The 24,917-nt window shown below is 39.8% G+C and overlaps 2 protein-coding genes across 2 annotated transcripts; both read left to right on the top strand.

The window, feature by feature from the left end:
- Positions 1 to 1,139: 1,139 nt before the first annotated feature.
- Positions 1,140 to 12,010, top strand: LOC121395572 (cysteine-rich motor neuron 1 protein-like). The gene is made up of 4 exons (XM_041569379.1): positions 1,140 to 1,536; positions 2,896 to 3,066; positions 5,773 to 5,925; positions 11,655 to 12,010. Exons 1-4 carry the CDS (start codon positions 1,254 to 1,256, stop codon positions 11,894 to 11,896), a joined length of 849 nt encoding a protein of 282 aa, XP_041425313.1. The 5' UTR covers positions 1,140 to 1,253; the 3' UTR covers positions 11,897 to 12,010.
- A 3,808-nt stretch (positions 12,011 to 15,818) lies between these two features.
- On the top strand, positions 15,819 to 23,605 carry LOC121395571 (cysteine-rich motor neuron 1 protein-like). The gene is made up of 4 exons (XM_041569378.1): positions 15,819 to 16,110; positions 18,464 to 18,631; positions 20,744 to 20,902; positions 22,552 to 23,605. Exons 1-4 carry the CDS (start codon positions 15,828 to 15,830, stop codon positions 22,791 to 22,793), a joined length of 852 nt encoding a protein of 283 aa, XP_041425312.1. The 5' UTR covers positions 15,819 to 15,827; the 3' UTR covers positions 22,794 to 23,605.
- The last annotated feature ends 1,312 nt before the right edge of the window (positions 23,606 to 24,917 follow it).

The raw sequence follows: 24,917 nt of genomic DNA, 5'->3' as shown, positions 1-24,917 counted from the left end.
TGTCACTCCTATAGTGACCTATTACAGTTTCTGACCAGTCACTTGCTCCTATACTGAGGCCTACTCCCCCTCCACTATGGGAAAAATAACCCAACCTAGCTGGCTAACACATTCCACACACTCCTACACATATATAATGCATCACAACCAAGCTTCACAAATAAAATGGCATTCATTAATTTGCCTTATGACATATTTTTGTATTAGTAGATGGCACTAAGGAAACATTATATTAGTAAACAAATATGTGTAATAAAGGCAAACCTTTTTTTGGCACCTATAAAAGAGGAACATACTCTTGTAAACCTGTTGCTTACCTGCAGCAATCTGACAAGCCCCAAAGCATGTTGTGGTCCTCAATACATTGCCTTATATTCCCGTCATTGTAATTCATTCGTTTGGCTTAAGGGCTAAATGATCCTGATATGGCCCATCTTGGATGAGCATATTAGGGGAAAGATCCGCTTGTTTGGTGGCCTCACCAAACAAGTGGATTTTATAGTGTAGCAGCCCTGCCTTGCGTTATGGCTGAGCTTGACTTTGCAATTCATCAGTGTCAAACAAACATGTATAAGATCCTTTCTCTTTCATGGACTGCTGCAACATAGAACTGTGTGTTCATTGCTAATTGGATCCGGTGTTGCTGAACAATGAGTATCAGTGCCAGCTGCCATTATAAACATTCTTCTTTAAAGCATGAGCTGGGAATGCTGAATGTTAATATGGACTAATCTTGGTGCATTAACTGGAATGCCGCAGTGTACACAGGGGAATTAAAGTAAATGTATACAGTACCCTGTTTCCATTGATAGCAGTCACTGTATGCTATAATCTCCAATACAAATATAAGGTTATTTCTTGCAAACATGACAATGGCACCCTATAGTAATCTTTTTCTATACAATATTTACCAATTATCTTGTGGGAGGCAACTCTCATGTGTTGTCTGGTATAGACAGCTAAAAAAACAATTTCAGATTGCTGAAACATTAGTGGTCTTTGATTTTTTTATCTTGTAAAAACATAAAGGGAGCTCAGAGATCCCAAGGTTCATTCAAACTAAAGGGCATATCAGCATGGGTTTACACTGAAATGTCTTTGGCTTTGGAACATGGAGTTTGTTAGTCAGCTCAAGGTTCAGCGGAGTGTTATGTTTGGTTTAGATTACCAGTGCCGTTTATTTGGTCGTCCTAACTGCATAACAGCATCATATCAGTTGCACATTGTTTTGTTAGATCTGCTTTTTGGAAACCATGAGATTCGAGGTTATTTCTCTAATCATTTTCCTCACCATACCAGGCTATCAGGCCTACAACTGCACCTCATGTGAAGACACAACATGCCCACCGATTCTGTTCGGCTGCAAGGGCCATAGAGCGATCGATCCATGCGGATGCTGTGAGCATTGTGCCAGGGGCTATATGGAACCCTGCGGAGGTGAAAACTGGGAAATCGGCTACTGTAATGATGGACTCAAATGTGCCGCAGTAAATGGAACTGGTCTTGCTGAGATTCCTAACATAGGGATTTGTAGGGGTAAGTACTGCTCCAAAGTGTTTCTACAGCAGTCTGATGCACTGCCATACAGAACTACCTCGCACATAATGACCAATGCTATCAGTTTTACCATAATATAACCTACATAAAGAGGCACATTTATCAAGGGTTGAATTTCAAATTCATGTGAGTTTTTTTCAATTGGTGGGTTATGTATTAAAAAATCGAATATCTGAAACTCGGACGAATTTTACCGACCTGAAAACTCGAATGCCAGGAAAGCAACAAACATCTTAAAATGGGTCAGTGGACCTCTCCCATTGACTTATACGTGGTGGCGAATAGTCAAATTCCAATTCAAGGTCCAAAGTTTGATAAATCTCGAAAATCTAATTTTTTTTTTTAAAACTTGAAAAGTGTTTTGATAATTTACTAGTTGAATTTGACAGTTTTGACCATAAATAAATTTCGAATCTGAATTTTCAATTTGACCCCTAATAAATCTGCCCCAAAGAGTCAACAAACACATTGTTATTTAACATGAATTTGGATTTAATAATATTCTGAATTATCATTTTGTGTTTTTCTGCTCTCATCAAACCTGTTATCTGGTTGCTAGCGTCACTGACCCCTTCTTCTAGGTTGTTTTAGCTCTCATAGTGCTCTTTCAGCTGTGCCACAGTAAACATCAACACCATCAATAAAAACTCTTACATATTCAGACTTAGGATCAAAAATGCACTCCTCCAGTATCCATTTAAAACACGTTGCTTTTCCTATTTTCTATAGAAAGCATTCAGCATTGGAACAGTGCGATAAACATCTACTGACTCATTTTGTGCGCCATTTCCTGGCACTTGCTCAGACTATATCAACACTACATAGATCCAGTAAATGTGAAATTGATGGCACCAGGCCAACGGACCGTTTATATGGGCACTGCAAATTATACCATTCATAGAATTAAACTGTGCTATTGGGGAGGGCTGCAATATTATCACTGAAGCAAAAAAGGGTCATAACTTATTATCCTTTACACATTATGGTGATTAGCTGCTTATTTTGCAATGCACCTGCATTATATATTCCCCTCTTCACACCCCCTACTATAATGTGTCAGTTTGTATTTGTATCATGGGGTAATAAAACCCACAAGCATAACAAATGACTAGAACGTTTCCTCTAAATAATAGTGTACTTGACATAATATAACCCATTGCATATAGGTACAGATACGACTCTTTTTCTGACTTTTTTTAGTATACCTTTACTATTATCTGCGTACAACTGTTCATGCTAACCTCTGCTCTAATAAAGTTTCATACATACGGCTAATTTTGTTTATCCCCGTTGTTGGTGTTAGTTTAACATGACATATTGGCCATCTCTTAAAAACAGATCTAAAGGAGTTCCCACTTAAACACTATTTTGAAGATAATGATGAAATCTGCCCAATACGAACTGGATGTTACAGGGCAGTAGGACATTGTGATTGTATTACGAAACATACCTGCATTCTAGATTTCTTCCAGTATTCAGAAGAACTCTGCAACCCCATGATAGACTTCCGTAAGTATATACTTTATAAGGAATCCAGAACAATAATAAAAGTGTGGACTGTGTGCTGTAAGTAGCCGAGCAAAAAAAAATGTTTGATCAGTGGTTAAAGCAACATTTTTTTCTACATTCTGGAGATAATATGAAAGAAGATCTATTTCTTATATGTATATTGACATTCTGCATTAGTCAAGACCTGCACTGAACCCTCTATACTTGTCGGTGCTGTAGGGGGTTTACTTCTCCTTTAATGATTGGTGATGATATTTGAACCTGCTAAAAAACATCTTGGTAAATAGTTCAGTGGCTCCTAATTACTAGTTACACAATTTTCTTTGGGGAAATGAGATACGCTGTGTTTCTTTTTCTTTGGTAGCTCCAGGGTTCTCCTAAGACAACTTATGGTTCTCCTAAGGCAACTATATGGAAAAACAAGCAGCGTTGTACTTAATGAATGACATAAACTAAAGTGTTCTCATATTGCTTTGTTAAAGGAATAGTTCAGTGTGAAAATAAAAACTGGGTAAATAGATAGGCTATGTAAAATAAAAAATGTTTCTTATATATTTAGTTAGCCAAAAATGTAATGTATAAAGGCTGGAGTGAACAGGTGTCTAATAAAACAGCCAGAATCCAACTTCCTGCTTTTCAGCTCTATAACTCTGAGTTAGTCAGCGACTTGAAGGGGGGCCACATGGTACATTTCTGTTCAGTGAGTTTGTAATTGATCCTCAGCATTCAGCTCAGATTCAAAAGCAACAGATATGACCCATGTGGCCCCCCTCAAGTCTCTGATTGGTTACTGCCTGGTAACCAGGGTAACCAGTCAGTGTAAACCAAGAGAACTGAAGTAGTGTTCTGACTGACATGTGATACATCAAATCACTCCAGCCTTTATATATTACATATTTGGCTAACTAACTATATTAGAAACATTTTTTATTTTGCACAGCCTATCTATTTACCCAGTTTTTATTTTTACACTGAACAATTCCTTTAAGAAAGGAGATCAGAAGCATCAAATGCTCTTTCCCATCTGCTTCCTGAGCAGAGTAACATCAGAATACTTCTGTTTTGCTTCTGAATGTTTTTTCCTTCTTTGACTGTACACTTACAGGAACTGACCAGTAGATTACACTGTTACAAAATGTATTATATTGGAAGCTAATAAAAACTTAAATAGCTCTTAAACTAAAAAAAAAATGATGTAAATTGCAAAACTGCACCCTGAGCAATGTTACAATTTTTAAAGGTTGACTTATCCTTTAAATCTCCTTTGAAGACAACAGACAGTTTCTAATTTTGTGAATGTACAGCCGTTTTATAATGAGCTAGTGAGTCTGAGACATGAGATTGGATATGGCTGCATTTAAACGTGTCTCTAGTGATTCTTCATAAAGGTGAAGAACAAACTGGTGGTTGACTGATTAAAACTAATTACCCATTGGCTGCAATTGGCAGCTAGCTCACACCTAATCAATGTAGCACCTATATTAGTAACATAGCCCCACTCAGGCCCGGACTGGCAATCTGTGGGTTCTGGCAAATGCCAGAGGGGCTGCTGTACGGCTCCATAGAAAGTCACCATATAGTGGACTGGTAGGAGGCTGTTTGGGCCTCTGGGTACTTGGAATGACAGGGCCTATTTTGACTCCCAGTCCAGGCCTGCCCCCACTAACCCAAATAGCTGTCCATTTTGTCAAAAAATCACCCAAAAAGCCTTTATTTGCCCCCACTTATTTAAAAAAGCATATCTTATAGATTATATACCCTTTTAGCTGGCCTTTTAGCCATGACGACTTAGGGGCAGATTTATCAAAGGTCGAATTTCGAGTTTATGTGAGTTTTGTTTTACACTAATAAATTAGAATATAGTCACAACCCGAATAGGAGGGTAATTAAACAAAAAACTCGAACGTCTAAAACTCGAACGAATATTACCGACCTGAAAACTCAAATCGAATTCAAATTGAATTCGACTAAACTCAATCTGAAAAAAACTTGAATATCGTTAAGGCTATTAACATTTTTAAATGGGTCACTGGATCTCTGCCATTGACTTCTACATGAACTCGCCAGGTTTAGGTGGCGAATAGTCGAATTTGAGTTGTTCCCAGGCTCCAGGTATGATAAATCTCTAATTTGAAATCGAGTTTGGATTATTCCCAACTCAAATTTTTGAGTTTTGACCAAAAATCCAACTTGAAAATTTGAATTCAAATTTACAATTTGACCCTTAAGAAATATGCCCCTTAGGGGCAGATTTATCAAGGTTTTAATTTCGAAGTAAAAAATACTTCAAAATTCGACCATCACATTTAAATACTTCGAATTTGAATATTTGGGTATTCTGCGGTCGAAGTAAAATCGTTCGATGTAACGATTAAATCCTTAGAATCAAATGATTTGAACGATTTTATCGTACGATCGTACGATTTTACTTCAACTTCAAAAAACCTAAAAGAGACAGTACTTTGATTATCGAATGGTCGAATATTCAAACTATTTTACTTCGAATCGAAGTCGAAGTCGTAGTATCCCATTCGATGGTCGAAGTATCCAAAAAATTACTTTGAATTTCGAATTTTTTTACTTCGAAAATTCCCTCGAATTCACTTCGACACTTGATAAATCTGCCTGTAGCAGATGTTGACACTTTTTAAAAAACAGTTAAAAAAAAGTAATAATAATATCTGTTTTTTCCCCCCAAACCTTCAGTTAACCGGTTCAATGAGCCAGAAGGCGAGCAAAGGTATTGCTTTTGGCGCGGCTGTGATATCACTGATGGCAAATGTGCCTGTGAATCAGGACTCTGTGATTACACGCGTAGGTTTCAATTCAGGGACATCTGGGAATGTAACAAAGGCCTTGGTACGTATTGGTTTATATAATGTGTATTTAGGATTTTAATTATAAACTCAAGTATATGACAGCAGTACAGTGTGCAAAGGTTTCAGAAGATATTTTTTCCCACAATGCATTGTTCCCCCTCATAATTTCAGGGTCATTGTGTTCGCGCACCAAGTTGGATTTGTCGCATTTGCACTGTAGTGCATGTGTTTTTTAATTATTTGTCTTCTTCTACCTCTTTCTGCCTGTCAGATGAGGGTCACTGACCCCAGCAGCCAAAAAACTATTGCTCTGTGAGGCTACGATTTTGTTGTAATTGTTACTTTTTATTACTTATCTTTCTATTCAGACCCTCTCCTATTCATATTCCAGTCTCACATTTAAACCACTGCCTGGTTCGGTAAACTGGATCCTAGCAACTAGCTGTTGAATTTACGCACTGGAGATCTGCTCAACAAAAAGCTAAATCATTCAACAAATGAAAACCACTTGCAAATAGTCTCAGAATATAAATGTCTACATCATACTAAAAGTCAAATAAAAGGTGAAACACTATTTTAATGGGGTTGTTCACTTTGTGTATGATGTAGAGAGTGATATTCTAAGACAATTTGTCACTGGTCTTCATTTTATATTGTTTCTGATTTTCAAGTAATTTAGCTTTTTCTTTAGCTGTTGTCCAGTTTGCAGTTTCATCAATTTGGTTGTTACGGTCTGAATTTCCTTAGAAACCATGCATTGATTTGAATAAGAGGCTGAAATATGAATAGGAGAGCGAGATTAGTATTAAAATCTAGCAATAGCAATACATCTGTTGCCTTACAGAGCATTTGTTTTTTTAAATGGGGTCAGTGACTCCCCATTTGAAAGTGGAAAAGAGTCAGAAGTAAAAGGCAAATAGCTCAAAACTATAAAAAAGAAAAAATGAAGGCCAATTATAAAGTTGCTTAGAATTAGCCACCCCCAAACACGTGCCGCCTGGGCCTATGTGGCCTCGCCACAAATCCGGGCCTGGTCACAACCCTCATCATCATGTCCTCTAGCTTACCTAATATGTTATAATTTCCATTCACATAACTTAAGCTTTTTGAAAGTAAACATAATTTCAAGCAACTTTGCAATATACATCAATTAAAAAATATGCAGACTTTTCATGATTTTTAATGGTTATGAACAGTTCCCTAAACCTAGCCCCGTGCTCTCCTGCTGATCTGTCTGACTACTTTGCTGAGCTGGCTGACTACTGTTGCTTTGTATCAGCATCTGTCCTCAGCCTGCATCCTCCAAACCCCACAATTCCTTATACATGTGATTTCAATAAGGAACAGAACATCATAGTGCAATGCATTGTGGGTTATGTACCTTCGCCCATAGGCATCAGAAGCGGGGGGCTACAGGGTCTGTAGCCCCCCCCAGAAATTTCCTCCTCCGGGTTGGAACAGGTTTTTTTTTTTACAATTTTTCTTGACGTTTCTCCCCCCCCCCTTTGTGCTGCTGTGTTTGGGCTGGCTTCCTTCACCATTCCCCCACTTCCGTTTCACACCACCACCCCCCTGAGCAGGTGAAGTGGAAGTGGCCAAGGAAAGGAAGACCCGCGTGCCGCAGAGAGCAAGCCCAGAAGAGGAGCTGGGCTTCGGACGGTGGCGGCGTTATTACGAGGGAGCAGGGGTGCAGTTGCACCAGGGCCCCATCCCCCCGCTTCCCCTGCTGCCGGATGAAATCGTTCTACAAACAGCGCATCTAATAGGGCAGCAAATACTGCTGAATGAGCTAGTTATGCTGGCTTTGGAACAGCATGGCGTTGGCGCGTCATACGTTCTGCTGGTCTAGAAAAGCTACAATTTCTTCAATGTGCTGTAAGTATTACAGTTTAAGCGCTTATTATTGATTAAAATCTACGAAAAATATAAAACAAACGACAAACATAACCTATGGAGACAAAATATGCATAATGACTTATCAAAACAGGCATTAGCTTCAGCAATCACAGCAGTGAAGGTTCACTCCAACAGAAATGCCTGCAAATGATCAGTACTAGTCTGTTAAGCCTTGATAAGGTAATCACTTTCAGCTTTCCTTCATTAATTTTCTTCAATACAGATTGAAAGTATACTTACTATCATTATCATGTGGCATTACAAAGGTCTGCCAAATATATCTCATACTAGAGAATATAGAATGGCACTAAAATATACTAATATGTGATTAAGAATTCCAGACAGTCTATGCAAGTCCTTAACTGTAGAGCCAATAAAACCCCCCAAACCCAAACCATAACTCTGGGGCACATGGAATTTGCCATCCTGCTATGGGTTCTATGGGGTATATATACATACAATTGTACTGTGCCATACTGCTATGAATTCTGGGGGTATTTATACATAGAATTGCCACCATGCCATCTTGAAATAAGTTCTGGGGTGTTTATACATGAAATTACCATTCTGCTATGAATTCTGGGTGTATTTATAACATTAAGTTGCCATTCTGCTATGAGTTCTAGGGATATTTATAAATGGAATTTTTACTGTGCCATCCTGCTTTCTGTGCAGGGGGTATACACAAAATACAGGGTTAAAGATCTTAGTACGAAGTTAATGCAAGAAAATGGTCCAATTGCATCTTGGAGTCAGGAAGATTTTTTTTGATGCAAATTGGAGAAGCTTTTAAAGGGCTTGTTATCCTTCCTTTGTATCAGCTAAAGTTAGACAGGTTTTACTTAGGCCAAAAGGCGAGACGTGTATTTTTTTCAACCTAAATTACTATGATTATATATAATTATTATGCTGTGCAAAGGGATTGGAGAATTTGTACAACTGCCCCATTATAATATAACATTGCTTTCTAACTAGCAGAAAAGGGATCCAAATAGTGAGAGATATTACTTATGCAGTCACTGCATGGCTTTCCCTACTAAAGGTTACACAGCTCCTCATATGTTGCATTAAGGTAGAGCAATAGAGTGAGGCAGTGCATGGAGAAGTGCTAGAACTTATAGGCTTGGACTGCCTGTGCTCACTGATTCTTGTACTTATACCCACTTTGTTTTATTGTATATTGTGCTTGGCCAGCCAGTATTCTCTATATCATACTGCCTGTGGTGCCATTGTCCATTGCTCTCTATCTATGTACTTGGTGTGCCAGTGCCCTCTGCTTCTTACTATATAATGTTCATTAGGGCTAGTCCACACGGGGAGATCGGCAGGCGTTTGCGGTCGCGGCGACAAAGCGCCGCGCCAGTCGCCGCGACCGGCGCAGGCGACAGTTTTGTATGGGCGCCTATGTAAAAACGCCTGTGCTAACCACACCAGGCGATGCGCTTTTCAAAAGTCGCCTGAAAAAGCCTGGCGAGGCATTTTCAGGCGACTGTTGAAAAGCGCATCGCCTCGTGTGGTTAGCACAGGCGTTTTTACATAGGCGCCCATACAAAACTGTCGCCTGCGCCGGTCGCGGCGACTGGCGCTGCGCTTTGTCGCCGCGACCGCAAACGCCTGCCGATCTCCCCGTGTGGAATAGCCCTTATTGTGCTTGTGGTGCCTTCTCTATATTATGTTCTTGGGAGATCAGTACCTACTGCTCCTTTGTATGTCTTTTGAGTATCTCACAGTTTCTGCATGTAATGCACTTTAGGTGCCAGAATATTTTTCCCCCATGATGTGCTAGTAGTGCAGCATTCACAGCTCTTTTAAAATTTAAAATTGTAAAATGTGGTGTTAATATCCCTGCTTGCAGTGCCACACTTTAAGCAAATTTTGCCTCCACTGCTATGGTTTGATTTTCCAAAGGGAGTCCAAAGGGAGTTGCCAAAAGGGGGGGTGGCAAAAAATGTGCAGTGGCGCGCTACACCTTCTGGCCCCCCCTGTCAAAACCATCTTCTGCTGCCTTTGCCTTCGCTTTGCTTCTCCTCTCATCGCTTCTGCCCATTCTCGTCTACAAGACTTCTCTCGGGCTTCTGCTTTTCTCTGGAACTCTCTGCCTCAAGCTGTCAGACTTTCTACTTCTTTCCAAACTTTCAAACGCTCCTTAAAGACCCACCTGCTTAAAGAAGCTTATTTAATTAATCAATCATTGCTGTATCATAAATCACAAAATTGTTTCTAAAATCCAAATGTCTCAATTATACTCTAACCTTTAGTTTGTAAACTCTAATTTGTAGGGCCCTCTAATCCTATTGTACTCTGTAAACCCTTGTTGGTTATAGGGATGTAGCGAACTGTTCGCCGGCGAACTTGTTCGCGCGAACTTCGACCGTTCGCGTCCGCCGAATGTTCGCGAACGTCGCGCGACGTTCGCATTTTGAGTTCGCGTTCGATCGTTCGACCATTCGACCATTCGAATTCCTTCGACCGCTAAAAATCGAAGGATTTCCATTCGTTCGAACGATTGTAAGCATTCGATCCAATGAAAAGCATTAGATCGAATGGCTTCGATCGTTTGATTCGAATGAAAATCCTTCGATCGAACGATTAAAATCCTTCGATCGTTCGATCGAACGATTTTAGCGGGTGTTCGCAGTTCGCAAACTGTTCGCGAACGTTCGCATTTTTTGCCGGTGTTCGCGAACGGCGTTCGCGAACACCAAATCGGCAGTTCGCTACATCCCTAGTTGGTTATCCACCATTTATTCCCTGTTTGTTATAACTAAGGTAAAGCACTGCGTATCTATATAAATAAATAAATGATGATGATGTAGTTCCTGCTACTGTCTGTAAGCTGTGGAGAAGTTGTTACAATTTGTAACATCAGTGTATAAGTCCCTCCTTCCCTGCCAGGATTTCAAATGATGCAGAAAGAGAAGAACTGTTAAACAGCTGGATTTCATCATAGCAAATCGAGTTTCTTCATACTTTTTGACAAAACGGGTAACTGTGATTGGTATATTAGGGGTTTCTGTGTTATGTGGGCCTCTTTATCAAATTTTGGTTTGGAGTTCTCCTTTAAGCACAATTCTGCTACAAAGTTGTATTGTGGCCATTTAATGCTGGGAAACTAAGGAGAAAACATATTTTACTGAAAATATTATGAACCCTTGAAATGTCAAACCATAAGTAGTCCTTTATACAGTGTATGTGTGCTCAGCTTGGATAGCTTGGGAGCCTGGCCTGAGGATGCCATACCATCTGTGTGAGTGTTCTGAAAGGCTTCAGCGAATGTCCCTTGTGTAAGGACAGGTATTGTCCATGTGCCTCCCACGTGGGAGCAACTACCTCTGTCCAACAGGAGAGGTATTTGGGCAGGTAGCACTGACTGGGGAAAGTTTTAGAGCTCTTGTGGAAAAGGAATTGTGACTGTCTTTATCCACCCGGAGTGAAGTGTGGGACTGGACTGTGTCTGCTAAAGACTCTGTCAGTGTTCCGACTTGCCCCACGGGATCCCCAGGGCAGGGGTGTTCTTGATTATTATTGTAATTTTATTTTACTTCTCTGCCAGTTTATATAAAGTTATATTGGTTATTGCACGTGGGTGTGTTTAATTACTGTTTCCTAGGCGGGCTACCTGTAGGTGTATCTTTCATTTAGCAAAGCAGATTTAAGACCTATATTTGGTAAGAAACATTTTTATTAAAGGTATACATCCTATAATACACAAGGTGTCAAAATCGGGTTATAATTACACAAGGAGCATGTTTAGGCACAAGTACCAATGGTGTAAATAAGTGCACTTGCTGTGATTGTGAATTAACTGTTTTGGCTTTCATTAGATTTAACTGTATGTTTCTGCTTTATTGATTTTGCTTTGTATTCCTACAGTAAATCAAAAGTGTTCCAATGTGACCTGTCCTGAGGTGCAACCCATTGAATGTCCCAATGATTCAACACTTAGCAATGCCTATACACCACAAGGAGACTGCTGTCCCAAAGTGCCCAGTTTCTGCACTTGTGATTTTAACAAATGCAACAACGAGTGCCCAAGAGGAAGAAGAAAAGTCATGATCTGGAAGAGTAATGGAATTCCTGGGAGCTGCTGCGATAGATTTCTGTGTCTCGTCTAGATTAGTAATTAATGATCACTCTTTGATTTACTTCAGAATAAAACTAGGGATGCACTGAATCCAGGATTCAGTTCGGGATTCGGCAAGGAATTGGCCTTTTTCAGCAGGATTCGTATTTGGCCGAATCCTTCTGCTGGCCGAACCAAATCCTAATTTGCATATGCAAATTAGGGGTGGGGAGGGAAATCACACAACTTTTTGTCACAAAACAAGGAAGTAAAAAATGTTTTCCCCTTCCCACCCTAATTTGCATATGCTAATTAGGATTCGGTTTGGTATTCGGCCGAATCTTTCGCGAAGGATTCGGGGGTTCGGCCAAATCCAAATTAGTGGATTCGGTGCATCCCTAATCATCACCAAGTTACTTTATGGCAACTATATCTTAAAATGAATTTCTCCTGCATATTATGTTTATTTGCCGGTTTTTCTAAAATGTACATTTTAAAAAATAAATCAAGTTCATCTTACCTTCCTTGCATGCATTTTTCTAGCAAATCAGTAAGCCATATAGATCCCTTAATTGATACATATTTCAGCTGCAGCAGCTCAACTGTACCCCCTTAACTTTTATAGATTCTGTAATAGGAGAACTGTTACCATTTGATACATTACTTATATAGCTTACAAAATTTTACTGACAATAGTGCCACAGAACTGTAACTTACCTATATGAATGTGATAGGGACCTAGATTGTAAGCTCCACTGTGGCAGGTTCTGATGTGAATAATGAACAATCTCAGTTAATGTCAGTGCTATATAAATTAAGGTTAATCAATAAGTACCTGTATAGAATGGGATAGTCACTATTGTTGGCAACACTCTACCCAGCAAAAGCTGCACCATGTTGGTCTCTACAGTAACAGCACTAATAATTCCAGGGACAAGCATTGTGCAATGAACCTGTTAAAACACATCCAGAAATAGCCTCCCACTCCAATTTTACAGAAGGGTCTTGGTGAAGGGCTGAAAGATTCCCAATTTTTCCATTGCAGAATAACAGTAAATTATATTTACTGCCCCTTTAAGATGGAATATAGTTTTAGTCCTGGTGCAAAATATGAAACAAGAGTGTTAAAAGAATAGTTCAGTGTGAAAATAAAAACTGGGTAAATAGATAGGCTGTGCAAAATAAAAAATGTTTCTGATATAGTTAGTTAGCCAAAAATGTAACATATAAAGACTGGAGTGATTTGATGTATAACATGTCAGTCAGAACACTACTTCCTGCTTTTCAGCTCTCTTGGTTTACACTGACTGGTTACCCTGGTTACCAGACAGAAACCAATCAGAGACTTGAGGGGGGGCACATGGGTCATATCTGTTGCTTTTGAATCTGAGCTGAATGCTGAGGATCAATTGCAAACTCACTGAAGAGAAATGTACCATGTGGCCCCCCTTCAAGTCGCTGACTAACTCAGAGTTATAGAGCTGAAAAGCAGGAAGTTGGATTCTGGCTGTTTTATTAGACATCTGTTCACTCCAGCCTTTATATATTACATTTTTGGCTAACTAACTATATTAGAAACATTTTTTATTTTGCACAGCCTATCTATTTACACAGTTTTTATTTTCACACTGAACTGTTCCTTTAAGTAGCAGAGACTGAGGATTCATATCACTGACATGTGTAGGGAATACATAGCTGTGAATACTTCCCCCCCCCCTAATTTATTATATATAATCTTCATAGTGAATACACACAAGGGCCTCACATACCATCATGTTTTTTTCCATGCAGGTATCTTTTATTTGACAATTATTATATAATGGTTTTCATAAACATCATGGCTGGTGAGTAAAGCCATGTTTTTTACTTTTTCTGTTTGGTTTGGAAAAGAATATTATTTTGTAGCGAAAGCTGGAGATCAAGATAAATACTGGCTTTTGTACAAGGTCCTCTTGGTGCATAGTTCTGTTTGCTCTAAACATATTATTGTAATCATTTTCAACAAGAGAGTCTGACAGCCAATCACCTCGCTGGAGCACCAAACACCCTCTCTGTGTTAAACCACTTTCCTCTATGGGGGACTGTACCCACAAGAGTGCATATAAACACTGAAGCCTAATGAAATTGTACATTTCCAATGTTCTCTGTGTCCAGCATTTCCATGCACTCCTGTGGCTGCAGTCCCCATAGAGGAGACTCACGAAAGTTAATGCCTTCATATCCCCCCCATGACAGCACCGTTAGTCATGGGGTGGGGGTGGGGGGCAATGGAGATACTGTTCCTTTTTTAACGGATCTACAATAAATATTGAATTTTTAACTTTACTTTTGGTGGCCCTTGTAGAGTCTTTCTGAGTGCCTGACACCCCTCTTTTTTGTAATTCGCTGGTTTATCCGCTCCCTAAACTGAGGGTCTGGAACTGGTGCACCTGGACCACCTGTTCTACGTGGTGAGTGGTGGTTTAATATTATTGGATATTTCAGCTTAGGGTCCAGACAGGGCCAATGATGTTGGTGTGAATGGGATGACATCAGGATTGAGATGGGCCTATGACATCAGGGTGCAGGGTTATTCAATTCAAAGTCCTGTCCAAATATCCTCATTTGGAAATCCAAAAACTGGCCTGTTTGTGTGAAAATCAGACAGGTGGCAATCTTATTTGAGCTGGACCAATGGAATAGTGTGTCTGGCTCACCTGTTCCATCCAAAACATTCTACATTCCAGAACCCAACATACTGACATACTGTATCCAAATTGGCAACAGGAGAAACAAGCAATGCTTACCAGCAATTACCAAGCATAGGCAGAAGAGTGAACCAGGGCCTTCGCTGTCTGCACTCATAGAGCAGTGGTAATGCACTATGTGGTCTCTACCACCTACAGGGTCAGACTGGGGGGTCAGGGCCCACCGGGGCTGACACATAAGGGCCCTGCCGCCGCCCCCCACCGCTCCCACTGCTGCTCCCCCTGTAGCAGGGCCCCCCGCCGCTCCCCCCCCCAGTGGCAGGGCCCTCCGCTCCCTCTGTCCTTCTCCCTCCCACCGGCGAGTACCTGCTTCACATATGCCGCCTTCCTTACACGATCAGGCGGGGGGGGGAAGTCAGGAGCGCTGGCTATGTCTGGCAGATCTGGGCCCACGGGGTCCACCAGGTTTTTTCCCGGTGTCCCACAGGCCCAGTCTGACGCTGTCCATGTATACCTTGCCACGTTGGCATTTAATCTGGTACACCACAAAACTCATATAACATGTTGTGTATGATTTTATGGTGATTTTTTTCACCTGAATATGGATTATTTTTAGATTATGAAAGCATCACTACCACTGCTCCACTGGTAGTTTGTCACTGCTCAGCTCATAAATGACCCCTAGTGTCTTCAAAGGTCATGTACCAACACTTGGTAGCGTACAAACATTTTTTAGATGCAAATTGCCATGTTTTTTTTTACCTATAATGCAGCGTTTTACAGTGGGGATTGCATCATTTTGAGAATGCAACAGTAAAATTGCATTAGCATGTACATTTTTGGTGCAAGTTAGCTGTGCCTGTTGCCGCAACCCTCGGTAGGAACCATGGAATTACTGCCACATTCAGGGTGCTGACAGCTCTAGGGTTCCTCAGCATCATTAGGTGCACTTGAACACTATTCAGCAGGCAGGATATATACAATGGTACTTAATGCAACTATACAGAAGTGTAAGGAGCATGTTTAGACATAAGTACATTGCTTCCATGTCTGCACTTGTAGCTGTGCTCACAAATGACCCTTAAAAAGCTATTAATGCTATATTGTAGGAAAGAGCTTTAAAAGGGCTAATGTCTTTGGTTTTGGGACACTATGAAGTTTGTTTGTGAGCTCAAGGTTCAACTACTGTAATGTTTGCTTTAAATTTCCCAGTGTGTTTTGTATCTGGTCACCCAAACTGCAGAACAGCATTATACCAGGTGCACATTGTTTTATTAGATCTGCATTTTGGAAACCATGAGATTCAATGTTATTTTTCTAATCATTTACCTCACCATACCAGGCTATCAGGCCTACAACTGCACCTCGTGTGAAGACACAACATGCCCACCAATTTTATTCGGCTGCAACAGCCATAGAGCGATCGATCCGTGTGGATGCTGTGAGCATTGTGCCAGGGGCTATATGGAACCCTGCGGAGGTGAAAACTGGGAAATCGGCTACTGTAAAAATGGACTCAACTGTGCCGCAGTAAATGGAACTGATCTTGCTGAGATTCCTAACATAGGGATTTGTAAAGGTAAGTACTGCTCTAAGGTATTTCTACAGTAATCTAATGCACTGGCTGGCATATAGAGCTAACTCACCCCAATATTTTTAGCAGACATAAGGTATGGAGAGACAAATACAAGAGGTCCTCTGCACACAACCCATCATCAATAGATAGAGGACATTTCATTGCTTAAGCTACTAAAAATGCCTTTACCTTTAAACAAAACAAGGATTGTTTGTCCATATATTGCAATATATTTAAGATGAAAGCAAAACCAGCCTATTGGGTTTATTTAATGTTTACATGATTTTCTAGTAGGCTTAACGTATGAAGATGCAAATTACTGAAAGATCCATTATCTGGAAAACCATAGGTCCTAAGCATTCTGGATATCAGGTCCCATACCTATATTATTATTATGTATTATTATTATGTATTTATAAAACACCAAGAAATTCTGCAACACTGCACAATAAATGGGTTAATACATTGATCATCCAGAAATACTGTATATAGAAAGTAACCAATAACTGAGGTAAACAGTGCCCTGCCCAAAAGGAGAAGGGGTTGAGACTAGTGATGTGCGGGCCGACCTGATACCCGCGGGTCGGGCGGGTTCGGGTCGACCTCGCGGTGCTCCTCGCAGGTGGCTGGTTGAGCTCTTCTCCTGCTCTCCGTGCCCGCCACCTTTAAATGCCGGCATCCGACTTCCGGGTTCCGGTTTTATAGTGTCGTGTCTGCTCGGCCCGCCCCTTTTGTGACTTCATTGTGACGTCATTGTCATTGGCGGGGCGGTGCGGGTCTATAAAAGGACCCCCTGAAGCAGGTGCGGGCGGGCAGGGGTTATAGCAGGGCGGGATAGGGTCGGGTGGGGGTCAGGGAAACCTTGACCCACACATCGCTAGTTGAGAAACAAGGGGTGGTAGTGGGAAAGAAGAATGATAATAAATAGGTGTGGAACTGAAGAATAGTTCCGGTAATATAAAATAAGCAATGGCTTTTACTACAGTATACCAAAACATTTATAAAGTGGCTTTAGGAATGAGATAATTAGTTGAAAGTCTGTGTTGGCAGTGGATATTTGTTATAAAAGTAATGGGAATTATTTAAATTGATTCTTACTTGCTGCATAGTGCAGTAGCTATTATATATAACGTATATACTGTATATCTATCAGTGGAGTTTATAATGGAGCAGAATAATATCAATTTCCCAAATGGTTTGTTAAGCTAAGGGGCACATTTACTAAGGGTCAAATTTCAAAGTGAAAAAACTTCGAAATTCGACCATCGAATTGCAGTAGTTCGATATTCGAAGTTTTTTTTTATCGGATATGGCCATATTCGATCTAAGTAAAATAGTTTGATCGATTAAATCCTTCGATTTGAACGATTGGATGATTTAATCGATCGATCGAACGACTTTCCAAAAAACCATCAACTTCTAAAACCTTAGCCTAATGTTGGCTATAGGTTCTAGGAGGTCCCCATAGGCTAGCAAATCGGCAGGTTTAAGGTGGTGAAGTGTCCAAGTTTTTTAAAGAGACTGTACTTAGATTTTTGAATGGTCGAATATTCGAAGTTTATCCACTTCGAATCGAAGTCGAGTTTGGCCTATTCGATGGTCGAAGTACACAAAAATGACTTCGTTTTTGAATTCGAAAATTCACTTTGAATTCACTTCGACCCTTAGTAAATGTGCCCCTAAATGTTTTATTTTACAGAGGGTCCTTTGGTGATTTATATAAATAGTTCTGCCACTAGGAGGAGACATTTATCTCTAGACATAACCAGATTTTCCCATTCAGGCTCTTTTCTAGACTTGCCTATAAAATTATTGTGCATGGTTTCCTTTACACTTTACAAGTTCAGAGCTGTATGAATTTTTTTTTCTGACCTCCGTATCCGCACAACAGGTGTGGAATCTGTTATCCGGAAACTCGTTATCCAGAAAGTTCCAAATAATGGAAAACCATCTCAAATACACTCCATTTTAATTAAGTAATTTCACATATTACAACATAATTCCTTTTTTCTGTGTAATAATAAAACAGTACCTTTTACTTGGTCCCAATTAAGATATAATGCATCCTTATTTGAAGCAAAACAATCCTATTGGGTTTAAATACTGTTTAAAAGATTTTTTAGTAAACGTAAGGTATTACGGTCCAAATTTAGGAAAGATCTGTTAGCCGGAAAACCCCAGGTCCCGAGCATTCTGGAAAACAGATCCCAAACCTGTACAACTATCTGCTAACAATTAGTCATGATTACTTTCTCTCTTATAAAGTTTCCAACATACAGCTGAATTTGTGAGATTTTAGAATGTACATTTTTTAGGTGTTAGTTTAATATGACGATTGCTGTTTGCTTGAACACAGAGCTAAAGGAGTTCCCACAAAAAGAATATTTTGAAGATGATGAAATCTGCCCAAAGCATACTGCATGTTACAAGCGAACAGGAGTTTGTGACTGTTTTACTAAACGTACCTGCATTCTAGATTTCTTCCAGTATTCAGAAGAACACTGTAACCCTATGCTAGACTTCCGTAAGTATTTGCTTTATAAGGGATCCAGAACAATGCTGAATGTGGCTGTGCTCTGGAAACAGTAGAGCAATAAGACAATAGAATGTTATAAAATCATTTTTCAATTTTGTAATAAGCTTTTGACTTGGCTAGAACTTACTGGCTAGGGTCTCCACATCCCTGAAATAATATGAATGATGATCTGTTTGTTAAAAGCTTATTATAATTCTTTATCTGTCAAGGCCTCCAGTAGGTCCTCTGTACTAGTGGGTGCCCTGGATATGTTGTATTTATTATTATGACTCTTCACTTTATGCAATATATTGCATAATGGAAATACATGCTATTTAAAGTGTTTTAAAGAGGCTTTGTATTTTGTGCTTCATAAAATAAAGGTAATGCAGTAATATGAAAACAGGTAGGGGTGAGCCTTTAAAGAAGCAGTAAAATCACTGTGGTTTGCCAAGTTGTTAGGCACCTCATTAATCACTTACCTCATACTTTAGGCTGTTGCTCCACTTAAAAAAAAAAACAACTCACTAGACACTGCTTTTTATGCATCAAACCACCATTTTCTTTTGTCCTGTCAGGTTTCCCCTGGCCAATTCTAGTACAGGTATGGGATCCCTTATCCAGGAACCCAATATCCAGAAAGCTCCAAATTACGGAAAAGCCATATCCCATAGACTCCATTTTATTTTTTTTAAACTATTTCCTTTTTCTCTGTAATAATAAAACGGTAGCTTGTACCTGGTCCAAACTAAGAAATAATTAATCCTTATTGCAAACAAAACCAGCCTATTGGGTTTATTTAATGTTTACATGATTTTCTATTAGACAAGGTGTGATCCACATTACAGAAAGATCCATTATCTGGAAAACCCCAGCATTCTGGATGACAGGTCCCATACCTGTAGGATACATGTATAGTATAGAAATCTTGGGAAATGTCCTGTACTGGGCATACCTGACAAAGGATAACCACAAGTCCGGTAAAAGATGGTGGTTCAGGGGTCATCAAACAGTATCCCGGGCTGATACATTGTTTTAAGAAAAGAAGGACCAGCCAAGGTTAGCATTCAGGCAACTAGACTCGTTGGAGGGTGACAAGTTGCCAACGTTTCCTTTAACATTATCATATCTTGTAACATTATCTTTTGTTCTCCTTCTCCTACAGTATAAATCTGTTAAATGGCTGACTAGGGTTATAATAATAATAATAATATTAATGTCTTATTCTATCAGTTTTCCCCAAAGTGGTCCAAAAATAAAGGGCTCATTTAAGTCTGCCAGTGCAGTGAGCAAAGTGTATTTTCAAGCACATTCACCATTTTCCCCCACAATGCAACATTTTTTCCGGAATTTCAGCATGGTTGCAAGGGGGCAATGGGCTTGAGACAATTGCTCTGTGCCCTGCACAATTGCATCTGATTCACCAAACATGATCGCAAATTGGAAGCAAAGCACATGTAACCCTCTAGGTGTATTCATGTCTCTTAACACTTCAGCAATTTGCATTATTTTTTTTTAACATTTTCATTTTCAAATTTTTAAAGTTTTTAACATTTTCAAAATACACTATTAGCCTTTTTTTTACTTCTCATATAATTGCATTAAACCAACAGTGTCACCTGCTGGTAAGTTTTACTTACCGGCTTGAGAGCCAGGAGAAAATGTTAGAAGCAGAGGAAACTATTCATTATTGCTGTGTTTACTAAAGAGCAGAGAAGAGTCCCGGCTGCCTATAGTGAAACACAGGGAATATGCTCAGCAGGGACAAAGATTAAAATGCATCAATTATGAATGAAATTAGAATAGTTTAAATAGTCAGTAAGACCAATTCCAACGGTTGCTCCAGAGAGACATAAGGAGGTGAAAATCTTAAATTTACATTTTAGTATTAGAAATATAGTTCTCAATAAAAAATAAATCTTTAGGACCGGCTTACTATCTGATAAAAAGAATTTGCAAGGTGAACCACCCCTTTAAATTGTAAGTAGAACCTTCTCAATCCTTGCCTTTTCTTTTCTGAATCTATTTCTTTTATAGCATGGGGCTGCAGCAAATGGTGACACTCTTTAGATCACAGTTTATAACAGTATATAACACCATGAGGTTCTTGTTTTCTAACAGCCCCAGATGACTGGGAAAAGGAGCAAGAAGAGGAGGTAAAGATTTGCTTTTGGCGCGGCTGTGATATCATCGATGGCAAATGTGCCTGTGAATCAGGACTTTGTGATTACACGCGTAGGTTTCAATTCAGGGACATCGGGGAATGTAACAAAGGCCTTGGTACGTATTGGCATTCATACTGTATTATTAGGATTATCAATATAAACTCAAATGTACAACCTCAGAGCAGTGTGGGAAGTGCAGTTTTTACAAATCACCTATTTCCTACAATGAATAATTTCCCCACCAGATTTCCATCATTATTGTGGATGAGCACCAAGTTGAGTCCACTTCAGTTGCACATGGTGTGCTAAAATACACGTGTGCCTGTTTTTGTAAATCACACAGAATTTGCAGACACATTTTCAGAGTGGAGATGATGTCTCTTCTAGCAGGCTAATGATTGCTGCAACAATAACGGCATAACATGCTAATTGCTTGATGCATGTCTATAGTGACTACTGATGCACCCCAGTGTGAGAACCCAAGAATTACTACTACATTCAGTATGGCAGTCATTTCAGAATTTCCTAGCCTCAACAAATGCATATGAGCATTAGCTATAAGAGGGCACTTGGCTGGTGCATTTAGGGTTGCCACCTTTTCAGGTGCTTGACTGGGAGAGTGCCCAAGGGGTGGGCAGTGCTGTTGAAGGGGCAGGGTCATGACATCAATTAGGTCGGGCCACAACATTGAGGGGTCAGAGTCTGACAGGATGTGTGGAATCAGCTAGGCAGGGGAAATAGAATCAAATAAGAATCAATTTATGTATGTATAGTTATGTATAACTTGGTGCTATCAGGGGGGGACAGGGGGGACAAGTGTCCCGGGCATGAAGGGGGGCCGGCAGTGCTGCACTTTTGAAAGAGCCGGGCCCCCCTTGAGAGCGCCGAAGCCTGTGGCCATTTTCAAAGTCTCGAACAGCGCAAATGCGAATGTGCCGAACAGCCAAAGGACCCAAAGCCACGAAAATAGCCAAAGTCGAACTTCCGAAGCAGCGAAAAGACCCAAAGCTATGAAAATAGCTGAAACCCAAGTCCTGAAGTGGCAAAAAGACCAGAAGTCACGAAAACAGCCGAAATTGAAGTCCTGAAGTGGCGAAAAGACCTGAAGTCTAATGAACACCAATTTGTGTTTTTTTTTTTAATCCTCTGGCCACCAATGTATTATTTTAATATTCTATAGGCCACTGCCACCAATGTTTTTTTTTAAAAATATATTTTTGGGGCCCCAATTTTTTTTAACTTTTAAGGGGGGCCTGGCGCCAATGTTTTTTTTAAAAAAATATTCTTTGGGGCTCCAATTTTTTTTTAACTTGTAAGGGGGGCACTGGCACCAATGATTTTTAAAAAAACTTTTATGGGAGGGCCTAGCGCCAATGTTTTAATAAGGGGGCCCTGACCATCAATAGCTTTTTATAACTTGTGTGGGGGGGGGGTTACTTTTTTAGCACTGATGTCTGTGTGGTCTTTTAACTGTGATGTGGAGTGGGCGGGATCTGGGGTGGGGCTTGGGCATCAGTGTGCCCCGAAAATTTTGTTCGGGGCACACTGAATTAATGGACAGAATTAATGGTGCTGACACAACTGTTTGGTAGTGCAAGGAGCACTTTTTGCCACAACTACATTTAACGAATGGTCACTAAGCACAACAATCGCTTGTTTTAGCATGACCGCACTTGTGGTTGCATTTGTGAATGACTCAATTTGCCTCTCATTAGATTTAATTGTAATGTTCTACATTATTAATTGTATTTCCTATTTCTTCAGTAAACCAAAAGTGTTCCAATGTGACCTGTCCTGAAGTGCAACCCATTGAATGTCCCAATGATTCAACACTTAGCAATGCCTATACACCACAAGGAGATTGCTGTCCCAAAGTGCCCAGTTTCTGCACTTGTGATTTTAACAAATGCAACAACGAGTGCCCAAGAGGAAGAAGAAAAGTCATGATCTGGAAGAGTAATGGAATTCCTGGGAGCTGCTGCGATAGATTTCTGTGTCTCGTCTAGATTAGTAACAATCCCTCTTTCTTTCAGAGTGAAAACTGATTGGTTGATCATTATCATGTAAGAAGGAGATTGATTATCACCAAGTAATCTCTATTTTTTTATAACTCTAAAATTAGCTTTTATACAGTGTGTAGAAGTTGAGAGAGGCACCTCTAGGCAATGAACACAATCTTGGGTGGGAAACTTTGCACCCTAATATTTTTAACTATGTTTCATGAATCAGTTAGGGTATAGGTGCAAACTGCTGGTTTACAACATTGTGGACCTTGAATCGCTATGACACCTTAGGGTGCTGTAATATGAGGTGGGGCTAGTGTTTTAAGGATTAACCACAGGTTGGTAGTTGTTGAGATTGAATATACTAACTGGGTCTCGAAGTCAGGTCAAGCTGACAAAGTTGGCTGGTAAGGGGTTAAGCTTAAAGTTCTTGCTTGCTAGTGCATATAATGTTATAGGAACTGAAATTGTTTTGCTTGGCACATGTTAAGCCCCTAGAATTCAGACAATTAATCAAATAAGAAAAAAGAAGTTATGTCTAGACAAGCTAATGCATAAAAGTTTGCTTCGTCAAAAATGATGCTTAATAATAAAATCCAGTGACATAAAATTAAAATTAAGATGACCAATTGAAGATTGATTCAAGTAACATACGTAATCTAAAATTATGATGATGTTTTGATCTGGGTATAAAATTTGTATAACAAAGTGTAAAGGGCAGAATTCTCTGTCCGGACCTGTCTTATTTGCTGTATTGCTAAACCTGCAGTTTGGTGCACTTTGCAAATAAATCTGTCTTCTAAGTTTGAGCATTATGAGTGTGTCCAGATGTGGTGATTGCCTGAGAGATAAACTACCGAACTCTTCACAGGGTGACCATATAGTCTTTAGAGCTGATACTATGGGGCAAATTTACTAAAGGGCAAAGGAACTTAACGCTGGCGAAAGTTCGCCAGAATGACGTCATTTAGGAACTAACAGGCGCTGGCATAACTTTGCTAGTGAAGGAGATAGCACTACTTCACACCCTAACGCCAGGCGAAGTTGCGATCTGGTGAACGAACGTAACTTCGCTAATTCACTAAGATTGAGATTTGACTGAACGTTACCTCTTGCGCCAGACTTGCCTCCGCCAGCTCAGACCAGGCGAATTGCAATTGAGTAGATCGGACTTGGTCAAAAAATAGTTGACATTTTTTCTAAGTCCCAAAAAACGCTGGTGTCTTTTACTTTTTGCAGGGTGATAGGCTGCAAAAGATCATAATTTTTTTGGGGTACCCGGCTTCCCCCCTACATTTCCTAACATATGGCACATAAACGTTACACTGGGCACATGTTTAGGGCAATATAAAAACTCTATTTTATTTTATTAAGGTTCCCCGGGCTTGTGTAATGTTATGTATTTGCTGCAACATATACGTCCATTCAACTTTAACTTCCCGCCGTATGCAAATTAGCATGTATTTATAGATCGCCAACATATTGCGTAGCGCTGTGTATTTACAACAGATGTTTGTGAGCCTGACCTCTGGGCCCCACAGGAGCTGTGATGTCCCCTATATTTTTACAGAGCTCACATACAATAAAACATTCTTGTTTAAAAAAAAAGCTCCCATGTAACTTTTATCAGAAAACCTGCTGCTGATTCTTTCTACTCAATCCTTGGCATCTGAGATGGCTTTTCTATCACATTACATCACATGGTAATATTAAAATATAACCACTAGAGGTCGCTTATACAGAGGGAAAAATACTGTAGTCAGTATGATTATGCTTGGTTGAAACTTTGTTTTGGGTTTTTTACTGACCCAATTTTTTTTTACTTCCAACAGCTCTGTAATGTATCCATGTAAATGTGATAGGGGGATTAGAAGCTCCTCTGCAACATAGTTTGATATGAATAATGAACAAACTCTGTAAATGCTACATAAAAATTCTGTACTACCCGTAATATACCATTACAATAGATGCAATCTTACCTTCCACATGAAACTTATGTTCTAGCTCAGGGAAGATCAAAAAATCTGAAGTTTTGGATGTGTGGTGGGGAATCTGTAACACATTCTTATACAGGTACTATATTAATTAAACACTAATGTGCAAATGAAGATGCGTTTGCATTGAGCA

This window comes from Xenopus laevis, chromosome 7L (genome assembly GCF_017654675.1).
Source record: "Xenopus laevis strain J_2021 chromosome 7L, Xenopus_laevis_v10.1, whole genome shotgun sequence".
Taxonomy (NCBI): domain Eukaryota; kingdom Metazoa; phylum Chordata; class Amphibia; order Anura; family Pipidae; genus Xenopus; species Xenopus laevis.
The sequence above is the reverse complement of the archived record's forward strand: the minus strand, read 5'-3'. Positions and strand labels throughout refer to the sequence as shown.

Coding starts and splice junctions, on each gene's coding strand:
- LOC121395572 (XM_041569379.1), top strand. CDS start 1,254: ATGAGATTCGAGGTTATTTCTCTAATCATTTTCCTCACCATACCAGGC. Junction 3,067..5,772: donor CAACCCCATGATAGACTTCC/GTAAGTATATAC, acceptor CCAAACCTTCAG/TTAACCGGTTCAATGAGCCA. Junction 5,926..11,654: donor GGAATGTAACAAAGGCCTTG/GTACGTATTGGT, acceptor GTATTCCTACAG/TAAATCAAAAGTGTTCCAAT.
- LOC121395571 (XM_041569378.1), top strand. CDS start 15,828: ATGAGATTCAATGTTATTTTTCTAATCATTTACCTCACCATACCAGGC. Junction 16,111..18,463: donor TAACATAGGGATTTGTAAAG/GTAAGTACTGCT, acceptor GCTTGAACACAG/AGCTAAAGGAGTTCCCACAA. Junction 20,903..22,551: donor GGAATGTAACAAAGGCCTTG/GTACGTATTGGC, acceptor CTATTTCTTCAG/TAAACCAAAAGTGTTCCAAT.